General features: G+C 40.0%; 1 protein-coding gene across 5 annotated transcripts in view; it reads right to left on the bottom strand.

The window, feature by feature from the left end:
* ARHGEF4 (Rho guanine nucleotide exchange factor 4) overlaps positions 1–11,521 on the bottom strand; it is a 501,611-nt gene that overhangs the window by 297,723 nt on the left and 192,367 nt on the right. The window contains exon 1 of one of the 5 annotated variants that reach the window (XM_072613490.1): positions 10,769–11,064. The exons of 3 other annotated variants lie outside the window; for them this stretch is intronic. In XM_072613490.1, coding sequence (XP_072469591.1) covers positions 10,769–10,822 — 54 coding nt within the window. In that variant the 5' untranslated portion in view covers positions 10,823–11,064. Of the gene's footprint in view, positions 1–10,768; positions 11,065–11,521 lie in introns of those variants that run through there. One more of the 5 variants, XM_072613488.1, reaches the window with a different exon arrangement.

Genomic DNA, 11,521 nt, shown 5'->3' on the forward strand with positions numbered 1-11,521 from the left:
TCCACACATACTTTTAAAAAAAAATCTAGTGACTGCCTATCTGTCAGAAGATTATACATAAAATCCTCTGTTGGGGATTCATAACCTGTCCCCCTATTTTCACAGTTCTCCAGAAATAATCTGATTTTAGGCAAAGAACTGAGACTCAAATGGGTTTGTTTTTTTTTTTCTTTTTAAATGTGAGACTGAGACTAAATGGTCTCAGTTCTCCCTCTAGCCTCTCTTATTCTTCTGGTGAGGTGTAGGGCAGGGGTGGGGAACCTGTGGCTCCAAGGCCACATGTGGCCCTCTAGGTCCTCAAGAGCAGCTCTTTGACTGAATCCAGACTTCACAGAACAAATCCCCTTAATAAAAGGATTTGTTCTATAAAATTTGGACTCAGTCAAAAGTCTGCACCCAAGGATGTAGAAGGTCCCATGTAGCCTCGAGGTCAAAGGTTCCCCACCGCTAGTGTAGGGGAATATAACTGGAGTCTAAAAACAAGGAACCCTAGAACCTTGTCCTGATTCTACCACTTTCCTCTGTTTGCTGCCCTGCCTACTTTAAAAGGACATTGAGAGATAAATGAGAGCACAGATAAGAGACAGCTTGGGGGAAAAGAAAACAAGAGTAAAAGTGCTAGGAGATGCTCAATAAAGTCCCTATGACTTTAGAACTGCACAGGCTCCACTGATGGAGAAACTTCTGGAAAAACCAGCTCAGCCTTCAACTGGAGCTTATTCCAGTTTTAAGGAAACTCAAAGAACGACACAGCCCTCAGGCAAGTGTGGAATGCCTCAGAAGAAGTCAGGGAGATAGCAGGAAGTTCAGGGAACGCAAGGGAGATCCTCAAGCAGGGTTTGAGGAAACTGTGGGCCACATGTGGTCCTCTAGGTCCTCAAGCATGGCCTTTTGACTGAGTTGAAATTTTGCAGAATAAATCCTTTTATTAAGGGGATTTGTTCTGTGAAGTTTAGATTCAGTCAAAGGGCCGCACTTGAGGACCTAGAGGGCCACATGTGGACTGGAGATTGCTGTTTCCACACTCCGGAATGAGAGACTCTAAATTCCTACCATCTCATTTTCCTTCACTTGAATCAATTCTGGGCCATAACTTCAAAACTCTCTAGACTTGCTGGGGCCTGCTCTCTCTTCTGTTAATGCAACAGTATTTTCAGTTCTAGGCAATCCATTCATTGATTGAACAAATATTTACTGAGCAGCTACTAGATGCCCAGACCTGCGTTTGAGATACAAAAGAAAAGACTAGTTCTCTGCCCTTTCCAGTAAACTTCAATCTCATTTGAGGAGACAGCCTTTCATGGGAGAAGTAAAGGACTATGGGTGTGGAATTTTATTTACACTGTCAGAGCCAGAGCCTGAGTCTGTTAGTTTTGTTAAACTGTTTTCCTTTGTTACAAGAGGCACTGGGTGGATAGGGGTGGGGGAGCAACGTATGATCGTGATGTAAAAACAAAAAGTATTAATAAAACTTAATAATGATAATTTTAGGAAATAAGACCAACACACATGAAATATTTTACAATAATATGAGATATTGTGAAGACAGTATGTATTAGATGTTAAAGAATAGTACAGGCAGCAAGTTCTTATAGGAGTTCAAAAAGTAGAGAGAAATCACTGAAGGCCTTCCTAGAGGAAATTGGACTTTGATGATTTTTATAAAAATAAATTTTAATTGCTATCTTTTGTTTTTACATTATCTGTACTTCACAACATAGTCCTTCATTTCTCCCTCCCAGAGAACCATTTCTTATAATGAAAAATAAAGAGAAAATAATTTTTTAAAAAAGTTCAGCAAAACTAACCATCCCATTAAAAATATCTGATGCTATAAGCAGTGTTCCACCTCCTCTGCAAAGAAATTGGAGAGAGTGCTTTTACAATGACAAGTGACTTCATTAGTGTGACTCTGGGTCATTATTTCTTACCACACTCCATGACGATTAAATGCTTTTACTTTCACTGTCATGCTAGCTGGAAGGGATTATCTGGTCCAATCCCTTTATTTTATAGATGAAGAGACAGAGGTTCATAGAGGGCAAAGGAACTTGATCAAGTGTCAGGCTTTGAATATGAATCTTTGGATTTCACATTTAAATATTATTGTCAGAACCATTTCTTGGCATATTTAAGACACCAGAAAAATTTTTCTCAGCTCTCAATTTCCCTTAGGTATCCTGTTGTTCCCCTATCCACATCCTAATTCTTCCTCTCTTCTCCTTCCCCTCTCTCACATCTTGAGGTGTCTTGTGTCTCCATTTTTCCTGACATCCAGTCAGATAGCAAAAAAGACAGACTTTCACACCTTTTTCCTAGGAGGATTTGTGTTTTAAAGAGCATCCTGGAAGTAACAATAAAGCTTAAACCAATGAAAAGAGTTTCCGACGTCTAAATTTCCAGCTCTTGGATTTTTTTTTTTTTTTTTGGCAAAGACAGAGATGATTTCCTAGGATGCCTCAGATACACTGAAATCATCTGCTATATAAAATCAACCTTGACTGTTGATGACAAAAGGATAAAGGTGATCCAGAATGTTTAAGTGTTATCTATAGGATGGAGGCAATACTTCTTGATTTTATTGTCTGGGGACTGGATTCACACCATGCAATGATCTCCACTTTACTCCCAGGCCCCCCACTTGGATGTCTCACTATCAACAGTAGTTCCTTGGCTTTGAAGTAGACAACTACACAGAAACCCTGGCAGAGTAGGGATAAAAGTGGCAGGAAGAAACTCATATTCCCTTAGCACAGAGCTTGACGCACAGTAATCATTTAATAAACACTTTTTTCTTCATTTATTCATTCATTTCCCTGCCTCTTAGAGGTGGCTGGAAGCTGTCCCCAGCTGCAGCTCATTAAAACAAGGAGATTGGGGTTAACATCACAGGCCTTGAAAGAATACAGATGCATTGATCTTGTTAAGTGTGACAAATGGTGTGTGACTTCTATTTGCTCAAGCTCAGGACTTGTTGGGAAACCTAGTTTCTTTTAACTCAGGCTTGACATGGGATTACATTTTCTTCTCGACCCTTTGAATCAGTGATGCACAGTTACTGACCCACCTTTCCAGTCTCCAGACCAAGTTCCTGTCCTAGTCCTCCATTTGCTTTGCCTTGGTCTTGTTACTCTGGTAACAAATACCATCTCTATCCTACTCACTTCTTGGTTCTGGCCCCTTTTGAGCCTAAACTCTTCTAGCCTGACCAGCACAGCACAGTCAGCACTGAAAGATCTCTACCACAGTATCATGGAGTACTCTCAGCCACAGACCTGGGCTAGTATCTAGTTTGTCCCGTGCCTGAATGGAAGCAGGGTGATGGGGCACCAAGATGAACCTCATCCTATTTGAGGCAAAGACAGAAAAGGTAAATGAAGATGCAGTGATGAAGACAGGTTCTTCTTGGTTTTCAGAGGCTAAAAGTACCAAACCCTATCACCGTGATTCTTTGTACAGGAAAAGCAGATGAAAAATACAGAAGAGAAGCCATAGTAAAAGGAAAGTTATAAGAAAGGAAACCCTTTGGAAAGACAGCAGCAGACAGCACAAGCACCTAATTTAAAAAATTAAGTTTAAGCACCTAGTTTCTAGTCATCAAGAAATTTGCCACTTAAAAAAAATCACTCTCTCCTCAGCCTACTAAAAAAGTGAACAGAGCTCTGGATTTAGAGTCAGGGAGACCTGAGTTGGAATCCTACCTCAGACACTGTGGCTGTGTGACCCATCTGTAAAATTGGGATAATAACTGTAACTACCTTATAGGGTTGTTGTGAGGATTGGATGAGATAACATATAAAGCACTTTGCAAACTTTAAAAGTCCTCTCTTAAAGCTAATATTATTACTTGTAATTTGCCTACTGGTTCCTACAAGTACTTTTCATTCTGGCTCGGTTAGGCCAGTGTTTCTCAAATTAGAAACAAGTCTTTCCTTGGATCTTTAGATAACTGAGGGATTGTTAAAAAATCTCCCCAGGTGAGCTCTTTGCCAAAAGATCAAAGAGAATGTTAAAAGGAGAAAATCAAAGTACCAAGTGAATGAGCAAAAGCATTCTATTGCTCAGTCTGGGGCTTGTGGAACAGAGGACTTTAAACTATTTTGACTGTGCCTAGATAGACATGGTAGGATGACGTGTATGTGAGCTACATATATAATGGATCTGAATTGGTGTGGCCTCTCCACACCACTTTATAAGAGACAGCATTCCAGAAATACACTTACCTGGTCATCTTAGAAAGCTAACATGGCTAGAAAGAACAAATCTTTCAAAAACATCCAATACGATGAAGCTTAAATTATTTAACTGTTCTAGGCTCCTGGCTCTTCACCTGTTCGACAACATGACTTCCAAGGTCTCCATATCCTCTAAATGTATGATCCTAAAATACCACTATGAATTTCTATATTCATGTACATCTCTCTTCTGTATCCCCAACTAGAATATAAAGTGTTTGAAGACAGGGACAGTTATTTTTTGCATCATACATAGTGTAGCGAAAAGAACATGCTATTTAAAGTCAGAAGACCTAAGTTGAATCTAGACTCTGTGCTGTAGTGAGTAAAGTGACAGTCTTGGAGCAAGGAAGTTTGAATTTTGTCTTAGATGAAATGATCCTGGGCAAGTCACTTAACCTTTCTTAGTTTCTTCATCTATAAAATGGGTATAATAATAACATTAACTTCATCAAGTGAGGTTTTATGTGTACATATACACACAAATGTGCATATATATACATATAGACGTTCATATATAAATGCCTTGCAAACTCTGAAGTACTATACAAATACTAGCTATTTTGGGTGACTTTGTGTTCAGTTCTCTCAATTTGTCTGAACCTTGATCTCACTCTTAAAAATGTAGAGAATTAACCAATCTTATAGATTTAAATCCTGTAATCCTAGTTTCTAGTAGAAGGTTGAACACAAAGTGAACTTAATACAAATTTATTGAGTGAATGAAATCACTTAGGCTATGCTCAGTTTTTGCCCTGTTGAAAATTATATCCCAGATAGAGAAAACATGTTCCATGTTATGTTGATTTTATGGTATTTCTTGAAAGTGAATGCTTTTTGTAGTGAATAAAGTTCTTTTTCTCTCCCAAGCAACACTGCTCCTGTTCAGATTACATGCTTAATCCTTTTCCCAAAGCAAGAGATACAGGCATTAAATTGCTTTGGCCACAGTGTGTCTTGGTTGGACGCTGTTGCAAACACCTCAGAAACAATCATTTGAGCAGACCATGGGCTCAGAGTTGAGGGGCTGTTGACCATTAAAATGAAGAAAACATGCTTGATATTGGCACAACCCTATGAGTGCTAAAGTGCTAAAGAAAGGAAAAAGGTAATTTTGAATTGATGCGACTCCTTTTTTTTCCATTTATAGGTAGAGTAAAGCTTATTGTCAGACGTGGTCAGGGTGTTTATAAGACCCAGGCATCTTAATCAGATTGTAAAACATCCACAAAGAAAAATGGGTATTAAAAATATTCCATTGGAACTTGAAATCGTGAGCTTGTTGAAACAGTGATGAACTCTGATGGATATATTGACATCCTGAGATGCAAAATCTATAGTTATAGGAATTCCCAAATGGAGAAAATACCACAACATGATCCTGCACCCCACCACGCATCGCTAAAAGTTAAGAACTTTACCCAAAGGATAGAAAGTTAGACGTTTGTAGTACTAGTAAAACAACATACACGACAGCAACATTATGAAGATAAAGTACTTGGGAAGACTTGAAAATGACCAGCTATGATTCTAGAGGACCAATAATGAAGCATATTATCTGTCTCTTGAGACAGAAGAGATGGGCTCAAGATACAGAATGAAGCATACATTTTTGGACACAGTCAATGTGGAAATTTGTTTTCCTTGATTATGTATAATTGACAAAGGGGCTTTATTTTAGTTCTCCCTTCCCTTCCCTTCCCCACTCTCCCAATGGAGGGCAGGGTTAGAGGGCAAAGGGAGGTACGGATTGAGGGAAAAAGGAAGGAAAGAAGGAAAGAAGAGTCATAGAGACATCTTTAAAAAAAATGCAAAGAAAACAGAAGGCCAGAAAGAACCAAACAAGCAGCTCAGCCTTGAAAGCTACAAATTGAACTTACTATATACTTAAAAAATAAGCTATACATAACAGAGACCTGTAGTTTCATGTACAATCCTTTTTATCAAATATGGAAATGCCTGCTTCATTTGGTGTTTCTATGTTCAGAATTTTTTTTTTAATGGTTAGCTGAACAAAAAAGTCTTGGATCCGACAACTTGGATCCAATTGAATTTCCAGCTTCCCTCTACTCTATGGTCCTTACCCAGCACTTTTGTCTCTATGCCTTTGTACTGGCTCACCTTCATACCTTGAAATCCCTTCCCCCTCACCTCCACTTTGTAGAATCTTCTTGCTGTTCAGTCATTTTTCAGTGGTGTCCGACTCTTCATGACTCCATCTGGGGTTTTCTTGGCAAAGATACTAGAATGATTGGCCATTTCCTTCTCCAACTCATTCTACAGATGAGGAAACTGAGGCAAACAGGGTTCAGGGTCATTTAACAAGTTTCTGAAGCCAGATTTGAACTCAAGAAGATCGTGAATCCAGGCCCAGCCCTCTGTTTACTGTGACACCTAGCTGCTGCCTGACATATAATAGGCATTTAATAAATGCTTTTTGATTAATTGGTTGATATCCATGGAGCTAGCCCTGGCTCAAGATCCAGAAAACATATTAGAAAGCTTGTGCTCTGGTTTCAATCACAAAATCCTTTTCCAGGTATCTCTGCTTTGGCTTCACCCAGATCATTCCCACAGCCACTGGAAACTGGGCTCTTCCCTAGGCCCCACCCTTTCCTAATGAGTCTGCTCCTTCTAAGGCCCAGAGCAAAACCTGAAGGCTCATCCAAGTCAGAGCATGTCTCCTGCACTCATTTCACCAGACCTCCGCCTAGGGCCATGACTCCCTTCCTGCTATACTCATCCACGTTGTTACTTCTGGAAGCTCTCCTTGCCTCAGATTCCACAATCGAAGAAAGATCTTTTGGTTAGGGCTTCTTTTTTCAGTGACTAGTGGCACAGTGGAAAGGACGATAAAGTAGAAACTATGATTTATCTGTATTCTACTCTCAGCCTTGCCACTGACTGGCTATGTGACCTTCAGCAAATTTCTTTAGTGTTCTGTGCCTCAGTTTTCTCCCCTGTCAAGGCTTCCGGAAAGAACATTGAATTTGGAGTCTGAGGACTTGGATTAGTCTCAGTTTTGCCATTTGTTACCCTTATGGCCTTGAACAATTCCTTTCCCTTCTCTAAGCCTCAGTTTCCTCATCTGTAAAATGAAGTATTTGGACTTGATGACCCATTCTGTAGCTTTAAAAAACTGATTGTGATCCTATAATCCTCTTCATTAGCCATGTGACCACAGACAGGCTGTTTACCCTCTCTAAACTTTAGCTTCCTCATCTGTTAAAGGAGTCAGTTAGATAAGATACCCTCTAAGGTTCCCTTCCAGCTCCAATCTTCTCTGAGCTGAGGATACCTGTGGGCTATTGTATTCAAACAAGACTTCCTACAACCTTTGTGAAAGACTTCTACCAACAGTTGCCCTACCTGCCTCACAGCATTGTTTAAGGATCATATGAAGCAATACATGTGAAAGAGCTTTGAAAAATAGAAATTACTGTAAAAATGCAAGAGAATGTGCTTTTGCCTATGAAAAGATTTACATATTCATGTCAGTCCACCTCTACATGGCTCTCTGCCTGGGCTTGTATCATTCTCTCAGCTAGTTTACGCATTGTAGAGTGATTGCAAAGATTACTTTGATCCCCTGGACCTGAGGGACTATACACAGCTAACTCCTTTTTGACACATTCAGACTTTTCAGCTTTTGGATCCTTGAGGCAAAATTATTCTCTTTTGCAGTTCATTCTGTGCCTGGTACATATACAGACTTCTTTTCTCTTACTCAGATGAAAGTGGTCCTCCATGCCACCCAAACAACAGAATTCTTCTGGAATCTTGGCATCCCTGCTCTTCTGACCAGGAAGCTGAGAGACTGTGCTCATTATGGGTAGTGTGGTTATTTATTTATGCAAAAGATGACTTCCCTCTGTTAATTATTTCCCATTTATCTTGCAGTGTTTATTTGTTGGCATGTTGTATCCCCTATTAGACTATGTGCTCCTTGAGGACAGGTTATTCTTTTGTCTTTCTCTGTATTCCCATCACTTAGCACAGTGCCTGACATATGATAGTCATTTAGTATATGCTTAGTGACAAATTAACTGACTTGAAGGTAAAAGATGGCTTAACAGAAGAGTTTCCAGTACTCCAAAATGGAACTACCAGTCAGTATTGGAAAGAATTGGAAAGAATCAAGGTCCTCACAATACTACCAGTTTTCAGTCCTTATTACTCTTTGAAAGTTCTTTGAGAGCTGCAAGTCATTTGCAGGAATAGCAAGTTTAAGGGCCTCAGTGAAAACCTGGGAGAACCCACCATGCAAGGGTACAAGAAAGCCTAGACCAGCTGGCACCTCTCATCAGGCTCTGTGACATAGCCTGTTGCAGGATCATCACCATGCAAAATAAATTTCAATTCCGTGAACATGAAATCCAGCATCAGCAGAAACAGATCCAGCATGCCCACAATGCAATTAGGAAACTGAGTTATGTGTCAACTGCTGATTCTAATGGAAGTGAGGTTTGACCAGAAATGCTCACTCTGTTGCTCTTTTCTGGAATGCCTGATCTCTTCTTCCACTGGGCCTAATTGAATCCTACTCACCCTTCGTTCTTCTGTCAAGCCCACCTTTCTAGATTTATTACACATTACTACCCTTCATAAGTATTTCGTTTCAGCTAAACCAGTCTATTCAATGTTCCTTGTTTATAATAACCCATCTCCTGTTTCCACGCCTCCATACAAGCAAAATGCCCTTACCTGGAATGCACTCCTTCTTTATCTCCACCCTTCAGAATCCTTAACTTCATTAAAAACTCACTGAAATTCTATCTCTTTTGGAAGGTCTTTCTTGATCCCCTTCCACCCAAATTATATTATGTTTTTATTGTTCAGTTGTGTCTGCATCTTTGTGACTCCATTTGGGGTTTTCTTGGCAAAAATACCAGAGTGGTTTACCCTTTTCTTCTCCAGTTCACTTTACAGATGAGGCAAACAGGGTTAAATGACTTACTGTGGGTCACACAGCTAATAAGTGCATGATTTGAACTAGTGAAGTGAATCTTCCTGACTCCAGGCCCAGTACTCTATCCACTTCACCACTTACCTGCCCCTACATTATATTTACTTTATGTATTTTTTGTATTGACTTATCCCTGTATATGTTGCTCACTCCTAATAGAATGTAAACTCCTTTGGTACCTTAAGGTAGAGAATGTTCCATTTTGTATTTTATTTTATATCCCCAGCATCTTGTCCAATGTCAAAAGATGGCAAACACTTAATATATTTATTGAGGGGTAGCTAGGTGGTATAATAGATAAACAGCGGAGCCTAAAGTCAGGAAGTCTCATCTTCCAGAGTTCAAATCTGGCCTCAGACATTTAGTAACTAGGTGACTCTGGGCAAGTTACTTCACTCTGTTTGCCTCAGTTTCCTCATCTGTAAAATGAACTGGAGAAGGAAATGGCCAATCACTCCAGTATCTTTACCAAGAAAACCCCAAATGACCAAATGATCCCAAATGGGGTCATGAAGAATTGGACACAATTGAAAAGACTGAACAACAATATTTGGTGACTGATTTTAAGGCCCACCTCCGCTATGAAATGTTTTCTGAAGTGCTCTTGCTGCTCTCTCTGATCCATTATCTTTTCAGGTGTGTGTGTTTTATCTTTTCAACTTGATAGTAAAATCCTTGAAGGCATGGATCCTGTCTTTCATGTTATTCCCCACAGCACCTAGACCAGTAACATATCCACTGTAGCAGCTCAGAAAATCCATTCAACAACAAGTCCCCAGTAGTGTTTGGATCATAAAGACAAAATGAAAAATTATTTTTGAATTAAAACTTTCTAAGTGACCTATGACACTCAATGCCTTTAGAATCCTAGATTGATGGTCACAGAAAAAGTCACTTTTCTTACACATATATGTCACCATCTGGATGTGTAAAGTTATGACCATTTGCATAATGACCTAAAGAAACAATGTGATCTTCATGGCACTTTCTTCTCCTCTTTATATACACAACAGGCATATACAGAAACACATACTTATATAAGTTTCACATCCTCATAACCATTGTCATGTAGAAAGGTAAAAATTAAATTTCCATGTCTTCAAAGAACATGGAAATTGGCTTAAGACAAGATACTTATTAGAGAAAGCAATCCCATCCACAACAAGTTGATGCCTGTCTTCTCAATCTCTAACCTAAAGGGTTTGGGTTCATAATTCAGAGACCATATCCATTCACTGACTCTGTAGAGCTGAAGGGATTAACCAGCGTCACCTCTTACCATCTCTGTACCTCCCAGTAGGACAATAACTCAACTCACCGAGAGGAGAGACATCTAACCCATTTGTCAGTAGTTTCCCAAGAAAAGATTCCCTGAACTCACAAGGTAAGGCACTCTGAGAACTGTAGTCTTCTTAAACCCACAGGATTTTCAGCCAAAAGATCGTATGCGTATCTTCCAAAGTCATCCCTTCCCAATTCAATTCAGCAGCTCACTCACACAGTGCACCCAGTGAGCCTGCTGGTAGGGTGCCCATGACACACAGCCCCCTTCCTAAGCACTGCCTACCTCACCTGCTGCATCCAGCTGCAAAGGCTGCCTGGGATGGAGCTCCTCTCCCATCAGAGAGCCAGGGAAATGTGCCTGTGCCTGAGCTGGTGGGAAGGCTCTGAGAAATTGGAAGATCGCCTCCAGGGTTATTTCATTACTAACGTGTGCCTCCTTGCTCCCATTCCCGGTGATCTGAATCACCAGGTGCAGCAAAACCTGCTGTCTCCAAAAAGAAGCACCTGCTTTCTCTAACTGCCACACCTGGTTTAGGACTCCCCCTGTACAGACATACACAATAGAACAGACTATAGAAGAATGGAGAGAATAGAGGAGAACCAGGAGCTCTTGGAGAGCAGAGACTTTTTTTTAACCTTTCTTTTGTATCTCTAGAACTTAGCACAGTGCCTGACACATAATGCTTGTAAAATGCTTGTTGACATTTGACTTGCACTGCTTCCCTTGAGTAGTCTGAGCAGAGAGGACTTTCAGTTCAATTTCATTTAGTTAACTTAGTGTTTACTATGACATGCCTACTATGTGCCCAGACCCAGAGATGCACTGATAAATGTTGAGAAGACTATGGGAAGATCATGAAACATCTGGCATCTCATCTACAACTGGGAGGAAGTAACCAAATGAGTCCTGGATTTGGATGACTTGAGTTGGAATCCTAGTTCTGACAAATATTACCTCTGTGACCTTGGGCAAAGTCTCCTTACTTCTTTAAGTTTTTATTTCTTCAACTTCAAAATGATGTGGTTGGTCAATTTT

This window comes from Notamacropus eugenii, chromosome 5 (genome assembly GCF_028372415.1).
Source record: "Notamacropus eugenii isolate mMacEug1 chromosome 5, mMacEug1.pri_v2, whole genome shotgun sequence".
Taxonomy (NCBI): Eukaryota; Metazoa; Chordata; class Mammalia; order Diprotodontia; family Macropodidae; genus Notamacropus; species Notamacropus eugenii.